Below are 25,834 nucleotides of genomic sequence, written 5' to 3'. Positions count from 1 at the left end.
GAATTCTGACGACTTTTATACACTTTTTGACTAATTGATCCCAATTTAAACATTGTCTGGGTTGTAGGCAGTGCCTTTCCAAATATACACGCATTACACCCTCTACTGAATTAGAAGTGGCTCCGACGACGGGAGAGGATCATTTTTAAATCTAGAAGGGAAAAAAAATATACTAAAATGCGAACATTTGCATTTTAACAAAAGATTCATTTACGTAGCAAATCAAATGAAACAGTAATCTCTGTCTCTCTCTCCTACTCTCTTTCTTTTCTCTGTGCATGTGTGTATGTTTCAGCGCGTGTGTGTGTGTGCGCGTGCACGTGTGTGTGTGTGTTCGCTGTGAGCCCCCTCACTGCACGGTTTTTATGATTCAGTTTGCAGAATTGGAACACATAATGAACTATATAGTAAGATATATTTAGATGAGGATTTGATTATGATTTCCTTGTACTTTGCTTTACTGTAGCGTGCCTCTGTGAGATGTTGCAGATGTTGGGTAATAGGCAGAGTACACTCTGCAGGGAAAGTAGCTACTGTATATAGTAATACACTGTGTTCACACTCCCAACAAGGCTCACTGTGATGGAATGGCACACTCGTTGAGCAGTGCAACGTAAACACCTCATGAGAGTGAAATACAGTGACAGGCCTAACAGTTAATGGCTCAGAGCTCAGCACCGTAGAATACAGCTCCACCAGATGATATGATGCGCCGTATTCCTGCAGCTTCGTCTCTCTCATTTTCTCTCTGTCTCTGTGTCCTTCCCATTCTTTCCTGCCACATCTTCCTCGCCTTGAAAGAAAACAAAAAAACAACAAAGCCCTGTTTTTCTCCTTCTCCCCTTCATTATTACATTCTCCTTTTCCCTCTCTCCCACTAACAGGTCTGTCTCTCCCTATCTCTCCACACCTCCATCTCTTTTTCTTACCCGTATCTATCCACCTCCCTCATTCGCCCTCTCATTCCATCTCATTCCACCACTCTTTCCTCCTTTCTCTGTCTCGCTTTTTCTCCGTAGCCCCCCACCCCAACACATGCCCACAGCCTTGTCACTCAAAACAGGAGGTTTGGCAGTGTATTTGTTTAGGCCAAACACGTATACACATCCCAGTAATCAATATTTCTTTTCCTGCTACTCTCCTCACATATTTTACGCTACCTCCCACTATCCCATCCCACTTCATCCTCTCCTTTTCCCCTTGTATTCTTCCACCTGGCCTCCTTCCTTCAATCAATCAGTCAGTCTATCTTAAGTCATATTTAGAGTACCGTTCTATTCTTTTTCATTTCACAGCTTTCTCCCCTCTTTGCCCCCTTTCTCTCCTTCCTCCAGTTATTTTCTCTTCCCCACCCACTCTCTCTTCTTTTCTTTGTCGCTTTCTTTTTCTATCCAAAGACTGATCAGGGTCAAAGAATCGGCAGACTGTGGCAAAGAGAGGAGAGTCGGATGAAGACAGGGCGGAAAACGTAGAGAGGAGGAAAAGGGGGAAACAGGCGCAGAAAGAGAGAGTGACTGTAGAGGGAATATTATGTCAGCAGGCCCCTGTTAATCAATGCAATTGTGTTTGGTACCTGAAGCCATGAAAATTGGGAGAAGAGATGGGGAATATGAAAAGACAGAGCACGAGACGGAGCGGGGAGAAAGTGAGAAGGAAATGGAGAAAGGGGGAGGAGGGCAGTTGGCTCCAGAAGTAAATTGAAAATGATGTGCTGTGTTTTTTTTTTGTGTTTGTGTTTGTGTGTGTGTGTGTTTGTGTGTGCGTGTGTGTGCGTGCGTGTGTGTGTGTGCAGCTCACATATTAACCCTGCTATCTCCCAGGTAGTCATTATCTTTCTGTGTGGTTGTTTGTGCGAGTGTGTGCGTGTATGTTTGTGCGTGCTGCATTAACCCTCATATCTCTCTATCATTAAGCTTCTCTACGGGCATGGTGTAGCCATGCGTTTATCTTGCGAGTGTGTCCGCGCGCTTGCGTGTGTGTGTTCAAACGCTTGCATGCATGTGTCTGCGCGTGGATGCAGCTGTGTGAGGGCGAGTGTGTTTACAGTGATCTTAATTGTTGTTATCATTCACGCCGCACAATAACCACCTCCGCCCCCCATCTTTGTCTCTGTCTGCTATTAAGTCTCTCTCCCTCTCACCCTCCTTCCCCCTAACGGCCAGTTTCTATTTTTCCTCATATTGTTCCTTCTCAGCCTGCAGCCTAAATAGCACCCATTTCATCTTCTCTCTGTCTTGCTTTCCTTTCCTTCCCTCTATTGTTTTTTCCCCCTCTGCATTCCGTACTCCTCGTCCAGTATTTTCTCCAGCCAAGCTAACTTTTATTACCCCATGATTGGATTCAGAATTCATTACCCTGTCTTGCCTGTATGCAATGTCTGATCAGCTTCTGTCTCTCTCTCTTTCTCCCTCTTACTCTCTCTGTCTACACCTCCTTCTTCCCTTCTCCTCCCTTTTCTCTCTTGAGTTGATTGGATGTCCTCTGTACTGGACATTACAGAAAAAAACCCACCTGAGTCTAACTTAATCTCTTCTTCTCTTGCTTCTTCTTCTTTTTCACCTTCTTCTTCTACTCCTTGCTGTCTCTCTTTCTTTCAGGCACCCTCTCTTAGTGCGATATATATCTGCCGCCCCCCCCCTCCCTCGGCAGGTTGCCATGGTCGCCATACCTACTCTCTCTCTCCTGTTGGTCCTGGCAGAGTGGGCAGGTCTGGTGGACGCCTCCCCCCACCTCCTGCTCCGGCCCAGCCCGCGGGAGCGTGATGCAGGGGCCATGATGAACTTCAACATCGCTGTGATCCACGCCGGTGCTACGGTGCAGGCAGAGGCGGCGGTGGCGGGGCCTGGGGGAAGGGTGCTCTACCCCGGTTTCGGCCGGGTATACGGCTCCCTGGGGGAGAGCGTGGTCACCCAGTGGGGCTCTGCTAACGTCATCTGGCTACAGGTTGGACACCGTCTCCTCTACCTACTGCTCATTCAGCCTTACTTGAAGGAAAGGAATAACAATGACCATCCATTATTCATACTCACTCCCATTATTTGAGCTGGATGGGCAGCACGCCGCAGCCGTGGGCACTGCCGAATGAACAGGCGCCTGGCTCTGCTCTTTGACCACAGCTTGTATTGTTAGCCAGACATGTCATGCGTACTACAGACACTTTCCATATGAATAACACAAAGTCAAGTCACACTGCCCTCGTTGGTCAACTCTATTTGTCCTGTGTCTTTATCCCCCTCTGTCTTTTCCCAGGTGAATGACAGTAGTCCTAAGACAGTGCTGTCCCAGCTGTGTGAGCTGCTGGCGGCGCGGCCCCTGCAAGGTCTGGTTTATGAAGAGGAGAGGCCACCTCGCACGGCCTGGGGTCCTTTGGCCCCCATGCTGGAGTTTGTCTCTGCGCAAACAGGACTGCCCATAGTGGCTGTAGGAGGGGGAGCGGGGCTGGGGAGGATGCCACAGGTAGGAGGAGGGAGGTTGGGGTTGGGGCGGGAGAGTGAAGAGGAAGTGTTTGCAGCTTGTGTGTGCGTTTGTGTGTGTGTGAACAAGAGAGAGGAGAGAATCAGAGGAATAAAAGAGGGCAGGCGTGTGATTGTGTAGCTTCGAATGTGAGGGCTGGCGAGTGGAACAATGTTAAATATGTGTGTGCCGTATACTGAAGCAGTATGGATTGGCAGCACAATGAATGAAGTATAAAGGGAGAGAGAGCTGCTTATATTGCCATTACAACTTACAATGTCACGATGTCGCGCATCCTCTCTGTGAAGAAAAGGTTTGGGGAAGTGCCGGTGGGACGGAGGGGAAGTTGAAGGTCAGGGTCGCTGATCTGCTGAAACTCTACAGTGTTTGATCTGTAAATGGCACCAACTGGGGCTGTCGCTCTGCCTCTGATGTTCCTGGGAGGGAGGCAATGAGCAGACATGTGTGTGTATGAGTGAATAAGAGATTGTGTGTGTGCGTGTGTGTACTGTACATTTGCGTGCCAGTGTGTATGCACCAGAGAAACAAGTGTCACATTCTTTTCACCATCAAACTGGAGGGGGAAAAAAAGAGACAAAAAGCATTGCATTTGTGCTTACAAATAACTGTTTTAACCATTTACTCTTGAGGAATTAAATTGTAGCACTTTGATGAACTTCCTTTGAAGATGTACCCTCGCCTAGTCCTCATCCCCTCCCATCCCCTGAACAGACTTTTTAGAAACACTCCCTTCTGGACGTCATAGGAGAATTTGTGCAACAATCCTAGCTGTTTTAGCCCTGCGGCTGCACGGGCGCTGCTGCTCCATAAAAACTTCAAGCCCCGTGATGCCTCGATGTTGTGCATAAAGATGGAGCAGTCCGGAGAGTTGTAGTTCTTTGTTGTGAAATGCTGTCTGTTACTTACTCACTGTATTGTAGCTGCATTTTAGACACAGTACAGCTGCAGAGGATGAATTTTTACAGTGAGATTTTAAACCAAATCTGCTGCTCTCTTCCCCAAATCAGGAATCAGGTTCCATCTTTCTCCAGTTCAGCTCCTCTACTGCCCTCCAATTAGAGGTCATCTTTGAGGTGCTGGAGGAGTATGACTGGACAGCCTTTTCCGTGGTGTCCACACGTCACCATGGCTACCAGGACTTCCTGTCTGTGGTGGAGGGCCTGACGGACGGCTCGTTCATCGGCTGGGAGAAGAAGAGTGTGGTGATCCTGAACGTGACCGATGACCCTGGGGGGGCACGCACGCGCAGGCTGCTGAAGGAGAACGAGGCGCAGGTGAGACAGGGGGGAGGGAGGGGGGAAAGGGGGGAGGAAAGGGGAGGAAGTGCTGCGAGTATCATTGGGGGCCCCCTTTCTGACAGGTGGCTTCCCAGCTTTTTCCTTCCTTCTTCGTCTCGCCCTCTGTCCCTCCACATCTCTCTCTCCCCTCTCTCCTCTATCCCTCTGTTCTTCTCTTCCCTTCCCATACGCCAAAGTATAAAGAGTTCAACGGTACAACAAAAACCACGAGTCAGTCTGATTTGCTGGCTGGTTGTCTTGAAGCACTATATTAAGAGTTATGTGCAAAGTGCTTAAGAAGCTAACTACTTAACAGTTTTCCCCTTGTTTCAACTTAAGTGGTTTAAAGGTCTGAAAACTGTCTGACGGTGTCACATATAGTGTATATTCTGTATGAGCTTGTTCCAGCTCTTCACTGAAGATACTGTAAATGATGTTTACTCTGAGTCGAATATTCACGGATTTCATACACATTTAGAAGCATTAGCTTGACTAAGTTGGTATCTTTGGAAATGCTGAGATCTCAACAAGCTTTAAAAATAAAGGTCTGTGTGTTTGAACAATCTTTGGCTGCACAACTTGAGTTAGTAATGAGAGACATTACATCACCTTATCTAATTCATGATTCCATTCTAATCAAGACATAACTTAATTTCTTCTGTTTCTTCACTCTTTATCTTTATTCAACTTTAATTTAACTTCATTCTAGTCACCCTCTCTCTATATATGTACATAGAGGTGGTAAGTGCATCAATCTTTTCTTTGATATTTTGATGGTATAACAAAAACTCCCTCATTTCAGATTCACATTGGTTCATTAATGAGCAGAATGACTTGTGGTTTTAGCTTGTACCTCTGGTGTGTTCCATTCCTTCATACTCTATGCCTGCTACCCCCCCTCCCTCACTTCCTTGCTCGTTCTTCCCTTCCTTGCCTCACTTCTTTCAAACTTCCATTCTCACTTCCTTTGCTCCTCTTAACTTGTTTTTCTCCTCCACTCTTCCTTTCCCATTTATTTTACCCTCAAACCTCCTCTTTGACCCTATGATCCTCCCATTCAATTTTTCACTCATCTCCGTGTTCTTACTCCACTCACCCCTTCCCCCTCTGCCTCCCCTCCTACATTTCTTTGCCTAGAGACAAGCTCACTCTCCTCTGCTGCTTTCCTGTTCATCTCTGTATGGCTATCTTTCATTCGCTCAGTCCATTCGTCCATCTCTCTTGCTGCACGTCTTTCCAGCCACAGACTCTCCGCTGGCTCGGTTTAGTCTGGGTCTCAATGTCATCTCTAATGTCCCAGCATGGTCACTGCAGCTCTGCGTGTGTGTGCGCGACTGTGTGTGTTTGTGTCTGTAGGGCGTGCATGTGTATTGGATTCCTCAGACTCCACTCTGCTAGTGTCACTGTTAATATAACATACTGCCTGCAGCGGGTTGCCTATATACGCAGTGCTTGCTTTTTAACCCTCTTGCTTTTCACAACGCCCCCCTTCTTTTAGCTTTTCTCTACTGCAGGGCTAATAAATGCTTTTGATTGCTTAGTGATGCTGTGTATGTTTGCATTACATGCTCTCTCTCTTTCTCTCTCTTTGCTTCATGTATGGTTATGTCTTCTACATTGCAGATGGCCTAATGCAGGTCTCTGGGTCAATTTCTACTCAAGTCTCTCACTGTCTATCTTTTGTTCCATTACTCTTCCAGCTTCTGCCTTGTCAGTATTTCTTCTGCTCTCTCTCTTTCTCTGTTGTATGTTCCTCTCTTTCTCCATTTCCCGTCTTTAGATATTGTGTGTGTCTGTTTATAACTCTGATTCTCTGCCTTCCCTCCTTAATTTAGTCTCCCTGTCTGTCTGTCACCCTCTTTCTCTCTCCTTCCTCCTCTCCCTCTGTCACTCTCATTCCCTGCCTAATTCACTGGAGGTTTATTGGCATACAGGCAGGATTGTTTTGCCAAGCCATTACAGTTCAAAATTCAATGAAGGCGCAATTCTGAAAATGTGCTTTCAGTCTGTTTCCCTGACTCCCCCACCCCCCCCCCCTTCCATGAAACAGTTGTCTGTTCTGTCCTTCGACTCCCCTTTGTCTTTTGTCTTCACTCTGTTATTTTTATGTACTTCTTTAATTTTAAATGTTCTCACTCTTTCTTTCTTTTCATGTAGTATTTGTCAGCATTTAACCCCCACTCCCCTCCTGCGGCTCAGCTCAGCTCTATCTTCCTCTTGTCGATCCCTTCCTTCTCTCTCCCCTTCCCCTCTAACCCCTTAAAACCCTCTTTGGTCAATTTCTACTGCCCTCCCCCTCCTTACCTCAGCATTTGCAGCAGAGAGCCCATCCACTGTCACTGCTCTATCTTTCAATGTTGAATTTCTCTCTTTAATGTTTTCTTCTCTCCTTCTCCCCAGCCCCACTCTATCATCCCACCCAGTCTTTCGCAAAATATCTCTTATCTCTCCAGGCCCTGATTTCACCAAAATATGTCATCCTTTGCTTTTCTCCACTGTACCCCCCCCCCCCCCCTTCTGTTCTCAAGGGAGTGACTTTTCTGTTTTCCCACGTCTGATTACTTGCATCCGTTCATTTTGCCTCCCTCCATCTCCTGTTATCTCCAGGTCTGTTCTCCACCCTACTTTTAATAACATATGTCAGAGTTTAACCTCTTCCCTCTGGTTTTCCCTAAGGTGTGTTTGGTCTTTAACCGCCCTTCCCTTCCCTTGCTTCCCCGCCTCTACCTCTCTATTCCTCTGCTTTACCACTTACAGTTGTTTCATTTTCTCCTTGTTTTGCTCCTGTTTTCATTATTCATAACTGTAACTTGTTTCATCAGGGCTAAGCTCATTAAGCACTGACCCCCATTGCCTCCTGCACCTCCTGGTTAGCACACATCACATTTAGCCTTGCAGTCTTCCCTCTTTCTGGTTTGTCTGCTTCTCCTTCTGAATCATACACCCAACTCCCATGAACCTTATCACATCAGCTTACAGCTATCTCTCCTCTTACCTCCCCCAGCACCCTTGTTTTTTCTTGATATGGCCTTTTCTATCTAACCTCCTCCCCTCCTGTTCAGGTGCACCTCCGCTCCAGCTCTATCTTTCTCCCCTTACTTCTCCCACCCTCTGTCTCTCTCCACGTCTCCCCTGTCCCCTCCTTATCTCACTAGCGTGTATGTGTGTGTGTGTCTCCCCTCGTCCCTGTTCCCTCCCTGCCTTCCTACTGTCCTCCAGGTACGTTTGCTGTACTGCTCCCAGGAGGAGGCTGAGTTGGTCTTCCGAGCCGCCTGGGCCGCCGGTCAGGCCGGCGCTTCGCACATGTGGTTTGCTGTAGGGCCAGCTCTCTCAGGTTTGGGCATGGAGAACCTGCCCCGGGCTCTGTTTGCTGTGCGGCCCCAGGGCTGGAGGGACGAACCTCGCCGGAGGATTGCTCGGGGTGTGTCTGTGCTGACTCACGGGGCAGTCGCAACGCGCAAAGATTACGGGACCACGGGTGGGCCGAACTTTGTCACCAACTGCATGACAGATGCCAATCAGACCCAGAGACTGCGGGGCAGAATGAGGTGAGAGGGAGATGAGAGGAAAGAGGAAACACTCTAAAGGGAGAATGAAAGGGGGGAAATGTAAGGTTTGGGGTAAGTGCAAGGCAGTTGGCGGGCTCCAAACAAAATATATGAAAAAGGACAAGAAAAAGAAGAAACAGCATAAAGTGTATTCTACGAAATGAGTTGGTTCAGCGGCGGAATGAGTTGGAAGGTATATGGGTGGAGTTGGTAGATTCAGTGTCAGAGAGCAGGCACAGAGGGGATATCTGAATTTGGAGTTGGCTATCATCCATGCAAAATAGATGTTGTTGGTGCGTGTAGTTGTGAGTTGGCAAAATTACCCCAGCATCTGTAGCAAGCGGACCATGTCTCATGTATATTAATAAGCCAGCTTTAATATATTCCTCGTAGGCTGTGCAAACAGGCAGCGGCACACTCTAACAGGTAGCCCAAGTGGTTCTGGTTATCATCTTGATTCATTTTTAATGCCAGTCATTCTTGATCCACATATACACACACCACACACACACAATATTGAATAGAGAGACTACTTCGAGTTTGTTCAGTGTGAAAATGAGCCAAACATGTAATTAATGAGTTTATTTGCAGTAATTTTTGCAAATGAAGCACACCACAAACAGTGTGGCAATTAAAGGGGAAATGATTAATGGATTTTTCCTTCCTTTATATGTCCAAGAACAGAGGAGGAAGATGTTTTCATTTCCATTTTTTTGCACTGCTACCTGCTGTTCACTGTCTGTAACTACAAGCTGTTGTTCCATATGAGGCCTTCTGTCATGTTAAAAGAAAAAGCTTTCAGGTTTTGTGTTTTGAAGCCAGCAAGATGACATGAGGAGACAATTAAAGCGTCTGTCCTGTGTGATTATCAGACAAACTATAGAGCTGCAGAGAGCAGCAGTTGTTTGATTTCAAAGGTTCTGACAATTCTGTGCGTCTGATCATTTGTCTGTAGATTTGATTAACAGTCAAGCCCTCACTGTCACCATACAGGTGCTGTGACTTACTTTCAAATGGGAAGAGAATAGGGCAGGCTTACTGTTGCATCAAAACCAGATTTCTATTTTCTCCTCCAAGAAAAGTTAATTTATTAATATTATGTGGGTTTTTTGCCACTTACTTACTTTCTGCCTCCTTTTGTCTTTATCCATGGCCATGCAGATATTTCAGCAACATCACGCTTGGTGGTCGAGACTACTCCTTCAATAGTGATGGCTACCTGGCCAACCCCTTCCTGGATGTAATTTCTTGGACACCTGGACGTGGATGGGAAGATGTAAGGACATGACATCAGTTCTTTGTGTCCAATCATGTGGTCTTGGTGTCACTCTAGAAGAGAAAAGGGCATGTTTTCAGTTGAACCGCATGATACACTTGATTGCATGTTATTTTGTTGTCTCCCAAGACTGTTTCAATCATGGGATTCTTGAGAAGCTGAAATTTTGTCCTCTCTGAACAACTGCAAGGACAAAAGTGCCAAGAAATAAAATCCAGAGCAGGTTTTTTGCTGATTGGAGCAACACATTTGAGTCCTAATCTCTTCATGTGAGCTCGAGGAGCAGAGCTTTGCTGTATTGACATCTGAAATAAGAATATAAACCTGACAGGATAGCTTGGTCACATGGGTTCATTTTCATGTAAAGTTCACTATGGCTATCAGTGCCCCAGGCAGAGGGGAGTAGCTGGCTGGCAGCTTCAATGTGCTTTGTGTGATCTTCCTGAGTTTCTGCTGTCTATCTGTTTCCTGGTTAAAGCACACTCACACACACACACACACACACACACACACACACACACACACACACACACACACACACACACATTTACAGAGCTGAGACAATAGTCAACTGACAGAAATCCAATCATCACAATTTTGATTAATTGTGATAACTGTGAAAGTATTCTGTTTCCAGCTTCTAAAATGTGAGGATTTACTTTTTTGATTTTACACCATTGTAAACTGAATGTCTTGGAGTTTTGGGTCGTTGATCTGCAATGGCCTCTGGGAAACTGTGATGGATCAATTAATTGTTAAAAAAATTTAAGGATAGGGCCACATGTTTTCAAGTCTGTCTTCATACAATATGTGCATACCCATATGTATCTTTACAGAAATACTGGTTTCTTTAATTTTCCCTCTTCTCCTTACTACTTATGAAGCAATACCTCCCTAGTGGATTCCATGATAAGAGACAGAGGACAAAACCCACAGTCCAAGTTTTGTGCAAAAATGCATTTTTAAGATAAGGTCAGGCTAATATGAGGCTTCAGCAGTCAGTGTTATCCAAATTAAAAGGTGATCCTTAAAAGTAACAGCCTCTTAAGCAGAAAATTCCCTCTTTGTAATTTCCTGAGCAGTGTTTACTTGCTGAGATGCAGCAGAGGGATAGTAACACAAAGGGAATTTTGAACAAAAAGACACAAAAAGATATTCAGTGAACTATCTCAGGCTGTTAGAGCTTTACATAGCTTTGCCTGAATGTTGGGGTGCATTTCTACACAAAATGAGGACTTTGGATTTTGCCCCTCATCTCTTATATCATTGGAGTGGCACTAGGAAGAAATACTTCAAGGCCAATATGGAGAGTAAGGATTTCTTAAGTATTTAAATGAACAAATGGGTCTGAGAGTATTGCATTTAGACAGACTTAAAAACAACGTGAACCTATCCTTGAATCGATAATGAAAATAATCAATAGTTGCAGCCCTGCAGTCGTACACATCTACTCATACATTTAATTCTTGGTCATTTTGCTGAAAGCAATGTTCTGATGTTGCTCTGATCAATAGTTGGTGATTTGTTCTTATTTGCTGCCTGTGTTTTCAGGTCTTTCACTATAAAATGAAATGCAGATTTAAATGGTGCTGAAGATTTCTGGGTGTCATTACCATCTGGTTGCAGACTCCCCATTGTTTTGTGTGTTTGAGTGTCTTGTCTACATAACTGCACGCACGTCTACCAAGCACCAGTACCCCTGGCATGTCATGCATATTCTATAAAGCTGTGGTTTGTTCAGAAATCCTTAATACGAAGCCTTGTCACCTGTTGGAGATGTTTTCCCTTTAATACGCCGGGATTTTACCCTTGTCAGTGTCAGAAGAGAGAGCGATGCTCATTTTCTCAACCACACACCAGCACCTCAACACCACACTGTACATGCATAAAGACACACAACGCACTCAAAACATATACTCTGCAACTGAACATAATCACAAACACCGCGCAAATACAAATACCGATGAACCCACACAAGCTTACACACACAGAAGCACAAATACACACATTGGTGGTTCTCAGCCTCCTGCTGGTTTTAACAGCCCACCAGAGTCCAGTCTCAGCGTGTCGTAACATGCTGACTCCTGCCATATCCCTCAAATCCCTTTCAATTAGAAGCTCCTGCGCTGGTCCTTCGACTCTGTGCAAACCCAGGGTACGAAACCCGCCCACATACACACACATGCTTAGAACTTACACACAGACATCCACATGTGTGTGCACACAAATGAGGGCACATAGTGTATGCTTACACACATATGCTTACACCCTTCTTGCATAAACCCTATTGCATACACACACACAATCCCACAATGAGGATAAGACGTCTGTATCTGCCTATTATGCACATCCATGCTGTTGGCTCTCCCTGAATATTTAATGTTCTCTTTACAATGACTGCACCATTACCTAGAGCCCGGGAGCACCAAGCTTAGCTTACTGAAACACTGCAGACTAGTACTGAAGGTTGTCCAGCATTAGCATGGCTTGTTTCAGATACAGACAAGCACACAGACCTAGATGTTCCAGGATATTACTGAAATTTAACAAACAATTATTAACGCCACTCACAGCTGCTAAAGGATATCATTTTAGTTTTAAGAAGTTAAAGTTTTGCTCCAAACCAGAATATTTTCTCTGTCCCAAAATATTTCAGCAATTTGAAAAGTCTGAAGTGGTATTTCTTTGCTGTTCTTTTTCTGACATTTGTGTGTGTGGGTTTTTCGAGGGTTTTCGTCTGATAGAGAGTAGTGTGTTCTCCTGTAAGCTCTATCTGTTTCCTGTCTGTGTTCCCTGAGTGTGTTTTGATTGAATGTCTGTTGAGGAGCTGCGGTCGAAGTGCAGTCGAAATACTGTCATTGTTGCCACCTCCTCCTCTTCCCTCTGCCAGCACTCGCATTACACAGGCATGCAGGCTGCACAAAGCTGCCAAACATTACTCTACTGGCCTGCTTAAGCACTCACATTCTCGTGTGTATTCTTATATATATGTGTCTGTATATGTTGACTGTATAGTTTCATGTATTTGTGTATGAGCATACAGTATGAACGCACGCCTCAGCTGCACTTGTCGTGACACTTAGACAAGACTTTTATCAGGTTATCATGCTAACATGCGTCAAGCGTTGCTGCAAGAGGAAGTTTCACACATACGCAAGAAAGACTCTGCACTGAATCTTCTTGGGTGTGGTTCTGCCGTGTGCTGCTTTCATAAGTCTGAATATGCCAGGCACCAGCATCTGACACATCCAGAGTGTAAACAATGCAAAGAGAACGGGGAAACAATGACACAGCCAAAGGGATGCTTGACAGACATTTTCAGGTCAACAGTGGACACGGAACAATGTGGTCTGTCAGCATCATTCACAAACAGATTTTAAAAATCATGCTGAAATGACATCTGTGTGATTTTTCATTGTGTAAATGCTTCTGAGAATGCATTTTGAGCTGAGGCTGTCACATAAAAATTCTCCAATCAAACCAAGTCAAATTTAATAGTAACTATGGTTCCAGAATATTCAACGGTTTAGAGGTTACAAATGTGGATTTCTCCTTGCCACAGAAAGACGGCTGTCACCATAGCTCCCCCAGTAAAGTCCACTGTTTGTGTAAGCATGAATCTGTGAGTTACTGGCTTTCGTCCTACTCAAAGCCATTATATGGAAATTATATTCATTTTGTTTGATGTCTGATTTGACACTAAAAACAAACATATCTGGATAACCGCTGTAAAGCCATCAATCAGTGTAGCCTTTGCATATGCACAACTGTGTCAGGTAATTGCTCCCAACCCACATCACAATGAATATTCAGGGACCGGTGTTCAGAAAAAGAGCGAGTGGGCACAATAACCAGCATAATACCTGTACAACATAACACTAAACGGTACCATAGGCCTGCAGGAAATACGACCTTTATGGTACTTATTATACTAAGTTTTTATTGCGACTGTCAGGGAGATGTGCATTCATCTCTCACAATGTATTTTGTGATTTATCTGTATCATGCAAGAAAGAACAAAATGAAGCAGTCTAACACAATGATTATTGAAGGGCATTAGTTTTAGACTGTATTATATTGTACAGGTGTTAATATTGTTGTGTTTAGCCTCTCTGTGTGTGACAACGTAAATCGTATTTAATTAGTTGTTTTTATTTATTTATTTAAATTGAATTTAGAGTGGCTCCTTAACAGTAAAACTGGGATTTTATGGCTGATGTTATAGCCTCATGCTGTAGCTGTGTCATTCTAAAATATGTGATCGATACAGTGCTTAAGCCTGCCTACAACCACTGTAGTTTTAGGGGTAAAACTAGTGGTTGTAGGCAATGATCAAAATCAGAAAATTACTCAACTTAAAGCCTATATGTGTAAATTACCATTTTTCTATTCTTTAGCTGGTTTGCCATTTAATGCACACTGTTGCTAATTGTGCCTTATATGAGTGCAAAACATTTTTTAGGGACATCAGTTGTAGCCCTACAATCACCATAATTTTCCATGGTACAGTAGCTCACAAACTGTGATTCACTTTTGCTTTGTTCTCTAGTACAAACATTTTTAATAAATTTCTCATTTTAAAAATACATTTAAAAATTATGGATTACATTATATGTTAGCTACTCATCCCAACAAAATGCTTTCCAATGTGTGTTGACAGAAAACGACTGTGGTTTTTACAAGTAGCCAGTCTATGTTGAAAGCATCTACTGACCGTCAACAGCTAGCTTCGCTCCAGTAACTACACACAGCACTCTCAGACGTCACATCCCCCAGCAAAGCTTTGGGGTTCACACAGTGCCCTATTTCAACAAAATAAGATGATTTGTGCATTTTGGCTAGTTTAGGATAAAAAAACGTTAATGAAATAACTTACTATTGAGTTACTTATCTCCTCTCTGTCATAGGGGCTAACATTAGCCACATGACTGCGCCCCATCCCCATCTGACCCCAGCGCTCTGTCGGTTGGTCTGTTATTCGGTCAAACAGAAAACTATACGCAAACTTAATTTCCTTACCTGTATTCCCCTGTCTTTAGGGGTATTTTTGTGACATTCCATACTTTCTCACTGTTTTTTTTTTTTAACCAGCACCCAATACTTCCCCGTTGCACTGCTCTATTTGTTTTGCTGAATCTTACATTGGCTGCGCAACACGCGGCACTGGATGTTCGCTGTGAGGAGAAGTCGAACCCCAGACTGTAGTGACTGTGTGTTACAGACTAACAGGTTAACTGCAGTGTAGCATTGATGATTAAATATTCAATTCTAATGTCCGACTGGCAAGGCGACCATATCACTGTAAACAAATTACAAACGTTTTTGCCCAAAACAGAACAGAAGGGACGTGCTTATTTTCAGATGTTAGATGGATGCTTTATGCCTTCCCTTGCTTTGATGATGTGATTATTACCCAAAAATCCAGTCTAGTTCACCTCCAACCATGTGAGTTGTTGCTTCCTGTCATACATTTGGAAAAACTTGAAACATCTGTCATGGGAAAATCATGGGCATCTTGACTAAATTGAATTTAATTGGACAAAAAGTATAAAAAGAAATAAAATATCATGTAAAGCAACATTTCATTTTCATTGAAAAATCTTGAGAAAACAGAAATGTGGTTGACTTATGTCTTCTTATTACTTGCTTTGTTCAGTTTGGTTGTTTAGGTTACCTGGTTTATGTTTGTTATTTTAAACAAAGGTGGTGTCCATTAAAAGAAAAGAAATGCTCATGGCAGTAGAAATTTATGGGATTGTGTACTCTACCTCTCTAACATTTCTCTTGTTTGTTCCCCCAGGTAGGCTGGTGGGAGAACGGTGTGCTGAGGCTTCGGTACCCAGCCTGGTCCCGCTATGGGCCTTTCCTCAAACCACCTGATGATGCCCAGCACCTGCGTGTTGTCACACTGGAGGAAAGGCCATTTGTAATCGTGGAGCTGGCAGACCCTGCATCCGGGACCTGCATCCGTGACTCAGTGCCCTGCAGACGACCCCTTAATGCCAGGTTGGAATACTTTGGATTTAAAAGCACCATGATCTTGCCCCCAAAATACTTTCAGTCACATTTAAGTTTATATGTTCTATGTAGGATTTGATGTTATCAATTTATTCCATATGATAGTGTTTCACCCAAAACTACAATTTTCACAAGCGATAATGAAAGGAAATAATCAAATGATTGAAAAAAGAGGAACTGTAGCTCTCTGTCTCTGTTATGAATGGAGTTCCTAAGCTCTCGTGATGCTATCCAATTGAGGAGACATCAATCACCTTTCAAAGCTGTGGTCTCTTCACTCCCTGACCATAATCAATAACAGACTGCTCTCCAGAGGATCAGTGGAATGACTCAGGGGTCTGGAATCAGATATGGCTACAGTGGAGCTTTATGGTTCATCAGCTTCTGAAGGGATGACAGCACCTATCCTACACTGGTCGATCAAACCTGTCACCAAGGACTTGGCCACAGTATTCCTTCTGTGACCATTTTCTTCTGCTTTACTTTCCTTTCCTTTCCTTTCCTGTCATAACTCATCCAATTACATCAGTTACATTGATTGTTTACTTATGTCTTCTCTGTGACTCTTTCACAGTGCCATCCACGAGGGTGTGGCTCCCATGAAGCAGTGCTGCAAGGGCTTCTGCATTGACATCCTCAAGAGATTAGCCAAGATTGTCGGCTTCACCTATGACCTTTACTTAGTGACCAATGGGAAACATGGGAAGAAAATTGATGGGGTTTGGAACGGCATGATTGGAGAGGCAAGTCTTTGTTTGTGTGTGTGTGTGTGTGTGTGTGTGTGTGTGTGTGTGTGTGTGTGTGTGTGTGTGTGTGTGTGTGCGTGCGCGCCTGTGGTTCTGCCTGTCTGCCTTTGTGAGCAATGTGTTCTCAATGTCGGTCCCATGTCACTTGTGTATGTGTGAAAAATGTGTATGTGTGTGTATGTGTCAGAGTTTATATTTATGTCTCTGCATATTCTGTTGTTGCATTTTCAGCTGACAAGCCGCACAGTAGCATTCCTCAGCCTGTGCTCCTGCGTCCTGGTTGACCAGTTAAACGCTGTGTGGCACATCAATCGCTGTGAGAGTTATGGCCACTTAACCACTGCGAGCAATCAGACAGCTGTCATTTATTACACACACACACACACACACACACACACACACACACACACACACAAATGTGCATTCAAATACACTGTAATAGAGGGCAAAAAATGCATAGTTACATAAATTAGATGGGCATGCATGATGATAAAATATGCAGTGAGCACACTCTCCTGCAAACACTTCCCTACAGTATGTGTATCTGCAGAGACACATCCTTGTACACACAGAACACGTAGAGACACAAGCACGCGCATTGTCAGACACCCCCTGGCTAGTTGCGATTAGTTCTTGATGTTTTCTTGGCAATACTGACTGAGGTTCATGATCCCCCATCAAGAAAGACACAGAAAAAAACAAAAAAAACAGACGCACACAAACAGACAAGCATGCACACATGCTCACACACATACTGAGATCGATACGGGGGCTGCTGTTTCACTGAAGAGCCCCGCTGTTTCTATGTTTGTCCCAGAGGGAACTTGCCAAACGCCAGTTGTCACGGGCTCCAAAACAGTTCCACTGTGCACTCCTGCTCTATCATTTATAACTTGAGCCCAGGCCAGAGCTGTCTGTCGAATCTATTTTCACATGCAAAAGGCCAAGCGAATTTTGTTTTCTCAAACTAATGTCTGTCTTTTGATCAGATGTTCCAAAGCCTGCCATTCTTTGATCAGGTAATCCAGAGACTTGGCAGAGTTGAGGGGAGGGTGCTTTGCTTTCCGCTTCGCTTCATTTTTCTGCTGATTTGCTCTGAAGAGCGGATGTGCCATGTCTAATGTAGATTAACATTTCACTTGTACAATCAGCACACACAGCGGTTTTCAGGTTTTTCTAGATGGTGGCAGGGAGGAGACGTGCCTTAGCTCATTATGTATGCTAAAGAGATGCACAGGAGACACGTGTTCAGTATTTGTACCAGACTGAATCCTTGGCCTTTCCCATGCAAGCATATTTGAGATTGTACAAAGGGTCAGGGTAAGGAAATGTCACTATCTGACCTGGAAGCAGCCTTTGTGGACTGTAAAAGATTGGCTTTGTCTATCTACAACCACTACAGGAATTCTTAATTAGATTTTTGTCTTACCCCTGATTCATGTCCCCTTTAGGTGGTGTACAAGCGAGCGGACATGGCCATTGGTTCACTGACTATCAATGAGGAGAGGTCAGAGGTCGTGGATTTCTCAGTCCCGTTTGTGGAGACGGGCATCAGTGTAATGGTCTCCCGTAGCAACGGAACTGTATCACCATCTGCTTTCTTAGGTAAAAGACTCTATTTATGTGAGGTGGTTAGCTGATGTACAGAATCTAATCTAATTGTAAAGTGTTGAGTTTGCATAAAAAGCCTCTTTGGCTGCTGGTCCTTACATCTAGATTAGCCGTTACTTCTTCTTAGCTGCTTGTGTCTTTTCAACTTATAGTTTCACTCTGTCAGCAAACTCAAAGCTCCAGCGGGAGAGCAGCGTTATTGGCCCATAGACTGCATTGAAATGATTGTAAAAAAGAGAAACAGTGTTTATGGACTTCTGGAGAATATGCTCCAAAGGTTTCCATTTTCACTGCATACAAGGCTCATCTCTGTATATACAGTACATAATATGCCAGTTTTATTAAACTTTCTTGCCCTTCTATTGATAATAATAATTATACTACAAACAGTAATGATTTAATAATGCACTACAAAGATGTTTAATGGACCCTTATTTTATGTGTTAATTTAAATCCTCTTTTGTTTCCCTGCAAAGAGCCCTACAGTCCAGCGGTGTGGGTGATGATGTTCGTCATGTGCCTGACCGTGGTGGCTGTGACCGTCTTCATTTTTGAGTTCTTCAGCCCTGTGGGCTACAACCGCAGTCTCCAGACTGGCAAAAGTGAGTGATGGGTCTAAGCTATCTGTCTTTCCCAGCCTGATAGATGGGTCTGCATGCAGTCCATCGCTGTTGCAGCCAATGGACAAACACTTCAGGAATGTGGTTAAAAAGGGTCAAAGTAAAAATGATTTTATAGTATGATAATAAACATTTTTGTTTCTATTCTGTCACATTCAAAAGTACTGTTGGACATTTTGAATGTGCTGCCCTGAATCCTTAACTGTGAGTATGGCGAAGAGGAAATTATACCTACAGTGTGTTGAACTGCATCCAAGTATTCTCGATATTGAAGCAGCCATTTATTATTCAACAGCATAGTTTGTACCCCTGTGATATTCAGTATGCCTGATGCCTCGGTCCAATACCCAACCCGACTCGCCTCTTTTACTGCATGATTGCTGTGCTCTACATAATTTTACCTCTCTGTCATCCTCACATATACCCCTCTCATTCACTCTCATCTCTCTCCTTCCTCCTCCTTTACTCCTGTCGTATAAAGGCAGGAATGTTTGAGCCCTTTGAATGGTGATTTGCACCATGTGGTTTAATTATTTGTAAGATCACGTAGCAGTTGAATTGAAAGCTGCCATCCTTGGAACGTATAGTCACCGCTTTATGAGCTTCAGTGTCAAAAAGCCTGCTAGGTATTTTCATATATAGTAAACTCATTTTACAGATCATTCGGGGAAGTTTAATTTGAATCATCTGCTTCATCTGCAGTCAGACGCTGCTAAATACACTTTGTGCCGTGTACTGGCTGGATTTCTGTCTAGAAAAAAGTTCAATGTCATAACCACTTATTACTCTCTAAAGTCCTTCTCTTCTTCTCCTTCTTGTACCCCCATCATCATTTTGGCCAGAGGCTGGAGGCTCTACTTTCACGATAGGAAAGTCTGTCTGGCTTTTGTGGGCCATTGTCTTCAACAACTCTGTGCCAGTGGAGAACCCCAGAGGAACCACCAGCAAGATCATGGTGCTGATCTGGGCCTTCTTTGCTGTCATCTTTCTGGCTTCCTACACTGCTAACCTGGCTGCCTTCATGATCCAGGAGGAGTACATTGACACAGTGTCAGGCCTCTCGGACAAGAAGGTACCTCATTGCTTGAATACTGATTAAGTAGGGAAAGCAGGAGGAGAATTAAAGTCTTACAGTGAGCCAAATCCCATGCATTTGAATGTTAAATTGATTAAAGCACAGGAATTTAGAAATGAACAAAATCTCATTTAACATAACTCAATTACCACAGTTCTTGAGTACTTAGAAGACAGTTCTAAATACTACTTTAAGTCCACAGGCTGCTCTCTTTTCAAAGATTTGATTTGTGCATGGAGTGTTGTAAGTTAGTCTGGAAAGTGGACAGAAATAGGTCAGACAGATTGGTGCACAGCCTGGTGTGTCTCATGCCCCTTCCGTCTCCCTCCCTCGCCTCCCTTTGCTCCACTAGTTTCAGCATCCCGAGGAGCAGTACCCACCTCTGAAGTTTGGCACAGTGCCCAACGGGAGCACAGAAAAAAACATCCGCTCCAACTACCCAGACATGCACCAGTACATGGGAAAATACAACCAGAGAGGAGTGGAGGATGCCATTCTGAACCTCAAGACTGGGTCTGTCTGCTACAACATGAGTTGGTTCACATTTACATGTATCCTGCTAGGTCTTCGTCTGTCTTCACATCTTGCTTTTTATTTTCCAATCTAGATTCCATTCAAGCATGCTTTGCAAATTTATTTTTAAAATTGTTCAAACGTTCCTCTGGTAAAACACTAAATTGTGTTTTACTTGAGACATAAAATCTGTTTGCCTGTGTACGCTTACATTACACTATACAACAACAATGCGCATGTAACAAATAATTTATTACAGATCCATACATTTAAAAAGAAAAATAAAAAAAAATTCAAAAGACCCAATTAACATATGGTTGCTCTCCTTTAAGGGATTTGAGATATGCTATCTCAGCAACCATGCAAACAATAGTGTGCTTATAAAAAAGTCAACTCAACATATTACCCTCCAGCAGCCACAGCAAATCAGGATTATCTCAATTACTTTTTTTTAAAATACTGGACTTCTTAGGTCACTGTACAAGATGGATGAAGGTGGTGATAAAAATACATTTGTCAAATAAATGATCACATAGGCTTGTGTGTGTGTGACTAGACTTCATGATTTAAACTTACTAAACTTAAAAAATGGAATTGGCCTCTGAAATGTCATATTTCTCCAAGAAAATCTGCATCTGCTTCCATTCAGATAAGGTGCAAGTAAATGTGGTGGCACTAAATGGTCAAAAGAAACTAAAACTCTGACTACTGGCCCAATTACAATCAGATCTCCACATTGGTTGGCAGTACAGTCTCACCACAAAGCCCATTCTGTTGCTGTTTTGGAGTGATTGTATCACACAATCTTCCTAGGAAAGATAATGTTGTTCAGTTGTCATCGAGTTGTAGATGTTGAAATTGCCATTCCTCTTAGCACTTAAAGGATTTCTTGTCTGCTCTAGGTGTTTACCTTGGAAACAGCAGTTGACAATACAGATTATGAAATGAAAATCTGCCTAACATATTTTGGTATTATATTATATTGGCTTTTGGTGGAATCATAGCTGCTGCCTTTTTTGTGATTTTTGTGATATTCTCCCTCTCGCAGTCACCGTCCATCATACACAGTGACACTCTTTTCAACTCAAACTAACATTTCACATCTTTTGTCACATTTCCTGCCTTCCTGCACAGATTCTCTCACCTTTACTCTCTCTCTATCGCTCTCTCTCTCTCTGCCTCCACCTTCACCGCTATCTCGACCCACCCGCACAGTGCAAGCAGCATTTCCCACTTCACTTTCTAGTAGAATCTCTATCACCGTCATGTGTTGGATAATCCCAGTTTACTTTATCCTAAGCCTCTGTCACCGTTTCTCCCTCCCCATTGCCTTGACACCACAATTATAACGCAGTGTTAACATGCACAAAAATGAGAAACTTTTGCTTTTCTCCTGCTGTCCTTTTTCTCTTTCTTGTTGCTGATCTTTCCCGTCCTGTCACTCTTCATCTGCCCTCTTATCTTACCATTTCTCTTTTCTCCTTCTCTTTTTTGGTCCATTCTTTCCTCCTTTCCCAGTGTGCTTCCTCGGTGTGTCTGTATTTAAACTTTATAATCCTCATCACTCTCTGGCTCTATCCCATGTCTTTTCCCCCTGAAGTGTGTAAATCTTTCCCCCACTCTCTCTCTCCCTGTCACTGCGCTCTTCGCATTGTATAAATCCCCATCCTCCTCCTCCTCCCCTCTGTCTCCTCCACCACCTTCCCGCTCCCTCTTACTCACACATCTTTCCCTGATCTCTGCCTTATTTTATTCTCCTTGTGTTTTCACTCTTTCCGCCAAGCCTGCTTTACAATTCCACCCTTCCTCCCTTTTCTTGTTACGATTTAACTTTTCATGCCCTCTCTATCATTCTGCGTGCCTGTCTGCTGTATATTTTTGCACCCCAACTCTCTTCCCAGGTACATTGCAGAGATCCACCTTTATACCTCCTCCCCTCCCCTGCCACAGCCAGTCTCTCCATCCTTCTGTTCCCTCTCTCCCATTTAATGATGAATGAATTCTCCCTTGATCCCTTTACAGGAAACTGGATGCTTTTATTTATGATGCTGCAGTATTGAACTATATGGCCAGGAAGGACGAAGGTTGTAAGGTGAGGAAAGACTCATGTAGGCACTCTTACTCACACACTAGATTTAGCATATATATTTGCCTCTTGGTCATCTTTTTTAAAATCTGTGCATTGTCCTTTGTCCAAGGTGATGACCATAGGCTCGGGGAAGGTTTTTGCCACCACAGGCTACGGTATCGCCCTGCACAAAAACTCACGTTGGAAACGTCCTCTTGACCTGGCCTTGCTGCAGCTGGTGGGAGATGGTAAGAACTGTGGGGAGGGAAGGTTATAGAGGAAAATAATTAGGACAATGGAGGGGCAAAGGAAAGGTTATGGATAAAATGACAGGACAGAGAAACGAGGGACAGAGTAACACTGGGGGGTGGGGGGGTGGAGGACACAGGGGCTAGATGAATGAAAGAATGTTGCGTAGTGGATGCGGGAATAGAAGGTGTGAAGAGAGTAATGGCTATAAGGTGTTTTGATTGCAACAGAGGGAATAATGGTGTGTAGGAGAGGGCTGATGGTGCTAGTAAAGAGGTTTGTGGGTCTCTTTGTTGGCTACAAGAGAAGAGGGGAAATAAAAGGGGAGGTGGGAACAAGAGGAATATCATTTGTTTGTTTCAAGAATTGGAGAAATGCCTTGATTCTGTTGGTGAAAGTGCACCTGCCCCTCCCCCATTTTCACTCCTCTCAATCTTTCTGACTTTCACTCTCCCTTTTTTCCTGCTCGGGTGGGTAAAAGAAAAAAGGATTTACTTGTGTGAGTCAGTGTTGTAAAAAAGGATCATCACAACTTGTGCGGTGACAGATTTACACTCATTACAGATTAGCTGAGACTGACACAGAAAGTGAGGAACTGTGAAGAAAAAAAACCCCACAGAGAAACACCTGAAAATACCCTGAACATGAGCTGTGGAAAGGGTGCACTGAAGCATAAAGAGGTATAGAAAACAGATCCGATAATTGAATAATTGATAGCTATAGGAACATTATTAGTATGCTGTTTGTCTGCTGCACACACTTGTGTCTAAGATTAATCCACGGAAGGATGGGTGCTTGTTTGACAGAGAGAATCTGTTTTTAGCAATAGTCGTCAGTACGCTAATGCTTGATTGTCATTTTACACAGTCCGCCACACGCATTTATTGTCTCAATCGAATGCTGCTTGTTTGGCTTTTCCTCGTGTTTTAAATCAGCTTTGCTTATGGCGTGGCGGACAAAGCCCTTTAGCTGTTTCTGGCACGCAGACAGTTTAGCTGCTTACACACTGATAATGCCAATTTGGTGCCAAGATCTATTAAATAAGACTGGCGTCTGGAGCTGAATAGTTGGACCTGGGAAAGGATGTGTGTGTGTGTGTGTGTGTGTGTGTGTGTGTGTGTGTGTGTGTGTGTGTGTGTGTGTGTGTGTGTGTGTGCAAGAAAAACAGAGAGCCCAGACAGCCTTGACATGCTATGTCTGTTGTTTCTTTTAATTCTTGGTATGTGCCCTTGTCCTTGCTCCTGTTCTGTGTAGCAGAAGCCCTTAACATCAACTGTGTACCCAGGATGGATCTAGTTACAGGGTGGTGTAGAATGCTGAGGGTTCTAGTTGTCGGCAGGCATTATTGGAGTGGATTACTAAGGAAGAGGATTAGTTTGTTTGGATGTGGTGGGAGGGAGCGGGGGGGCTTGCATTCAGCGTGCCCTCAAAGGCTGCATCTCAACAATCGCCCTACGGCTCAAGGACTCGGCATCACACCTTCAGCTGGGTTAAATCATGTCACATTGTTATATCATTATTGTACCCTGCCGTGTTGAGCTACATCATTTTACAACTGCATTAGAGGATAGAGGGGCACTAGAGAAGTCCACCATGGCTTTGTCAACTTCGTAAGTGTATTGTTCTCCTTGTTGCTGCCTCTGGTGATTCATACCACAGCTTTAAGACACGGTCCATTGATCTCACTACAACTTGTTTCCTGATAAAGGAAAAACTGCTGAGTAGCAAGATTTCCTTTTTCCTTCTTATCAGATCCCCTTCTATTTTTTGCATAGTATCAGGATTTTGATTCCAAGAATATATTATTCAGTGAGTAGATATTAAAAAAAAAGTGAGAAGCTGAATTTGCAGCTCTTGGCTGGCAGGGTGTCTTTTCCGAAATCTCCCAATGAATGCAGACAGGTTTGTCATGTTGTGATAAAAGCACAGGATTGTACGGGTCATGGTTTACTGCTCAACAAGTGTGGAGCTCAGCGTCTCTGGACATCTCTGGCATGATGCCACATCTGGCAACTGCAAAATCCAAAACATGCACGTAGACACTTGCGCACTTACATATGCACACACACGAAGACACACAGACACAGTTTCCTTTATTAAATAATGTCTTTGTGTTGCGTGCCAGCTCTGTGTTTGCAGCGTGCCAGCTCTACCTGACCTGACCTGCCAGGAACGACAGAGGTGGAGTGTGGATTTGACACACCTGTCAGATTTGGCAGGCCTGAGCTGGCTGCGACTGAGAGGTAGAGACAACTGCCATCACAAAGGTCTAAGGGAGGGAAGAAACAGGCACAGTGAGAAAGAGTCAGATTGTGAAAGAGGGAGATGAAGAAGCACAAGATGAATCACTGGAAGTCAAATGGCAGGAAAGCCAGGAGATGAGACTTAGAGCTTAGAGAGAGGATTCGACTGAGGCTTGTGAAGTGGAGGACAGACATGAGACTAGCTGTTTATCTGTACCCTTCACTAAGACACTTGCTGTTTTCACATCAGGCACCTGTTTGGACACACAGCTTCTACTGAAGGTCAATGACACCGATAAATCCTCTTCAATGGGGCTATATTCACCTTTGTGTCTTGGAATGTGCGTATGAGTGAATCTGAGACAGGGAGCTGTTACGTGAGTCTGCCAGTGGGTTGCAGTAGCACTGTGTCCATCTGTTGCTGTAGCTGGAGGCCACGGCTGATTGGCTAATGATGTTCTACAGGAGACGCATTAGCCAGATCACACAGATGACTGAGTCGGCTTCATCTAAGCTATGCAAGCACAGCTAATGAAGGCACAAATGAAAAGCTTCAGCTGGAGTTTTCACAGAGCAGTGTAGTGTTGCAAGTGGATGCGTGACTTGTCAGCTTTTAAAGCCTGCTTTAGCCTTTTGACTTGAGATAGCTCAGAAACTGTAATTTGCAGTAAAATGCAACCTTCAGATCGGGTTATTGCAGTGCTGTCTATCCTGCCATTGCGATTGGTGTAACAGAATGCCCTCATTAGGAGTTCTGTTAGATAATTCACCTCTTTAATTCCATCATGAATCACATGCTGCATCTCTTGGCTGTCCATCACTATGGTTACACCAGCAACCCCCGCACCCAATCACAGGTTTAGCAAGGCAGCTTGGACTCATTAGGCCGGTGAGATCAGAAATGAAAAGGCAGGGTAGTGGGTGAAGTGGTCTTGCCTGGTTCGTGGTAGGTTAACAAATGGGAATCTTGAATCCCCTTGAGCTTACCACCTTGATGGAGATTCGGACCATCCCTCCAGCACAATTAAATGATTATGATCTTCTCCTCTGTCTCTGTCCCTTCCTATTGGTTCTCTCGCTCTTCACGTTTTTCCCTCTTTTCATCTCCTCTCATCC

General features: G+C 43.9%; 1 protein-coding gene across 1 annotated transcript in view; it reads left to right on the top strand.

Moving 5' to 3' along the window:
• Window positions 1-2,655: 2,655 nt before the first annotated feature.
• The window catches only part of LOC121610283 (glutamate receptor ionotropic, NMDA 2D), a 28,224-nt gene continuing 5,045 nt past the window's right edge, over window positions 2,656-25,834 (top strand). The window contains exons 1-13 of the mRNA XM_041942318.1: window positions 2,656-2,943; window positions 3,250-3,456; window positions 4,482-4,748; window positions 7,971-8,299; window positions 9,461-9,575; window positions 15,376-15,581; window positions 16,168-16,336; window positions 17,791-17,944; window positions 18,427-18,552; window positions 19,413-19,642; window positions 19,998-20,158; window positions 22,181-22,250; window positions 22,357-22,474. Coding sequence (XP_041798252.1) covers window positions 2,656-2,943; window positions 3,250-3,456; window positions 4,482-4,748; window positions 7,971-8,299; window positions 9,461-9,575; window positions 15,376-15,581; window positions 16,168-16,336; window positions 17,791-17,944; window positions 18,427-18,552; window positions 19,413-19,642; window positions 19,998-20,158; window positions 22,181-22,250; window positions 22,357-22,474 — 2,440 coding nt within the window. The remainder of the gene's footprint in view (window positions 2,944-3,249; window positions 3,457-4,481; window positions 4,749-7,970; window positions 8,300-9,460; window positions 9,576-15,375; window positions 15,582-16,167; window positions 16,337-17,790; window positions 17,945-18,426; window positions 18,553-19,412; window positions 19,643-19,997; window positions 20,159-22,180; window positions 22,251-22,356; window positions 22,475-25,834) is intronic.

The sequence above is a fragment of the Chelmon rostratus genome, chromosome 8 (assembly GCF_017976325.1).
Source record: "Chelmon rostratus isolate fCheRos1 chromosome 8, fCheRos1.pri, whole genome shotgun sequence".
Taxonomy (NCBI): domain Eukaryota; kingdom Metazoa; phylum Chordata; class Actinopteri; order Chaetodontiformes; family Chaetodontidae; genus Chelmon; species Chelmon rostratus.
Note: the sequence above shows the minus strand (reverse complement) of the source record. Positions and strands in the feature narration are given on the sequence as shown.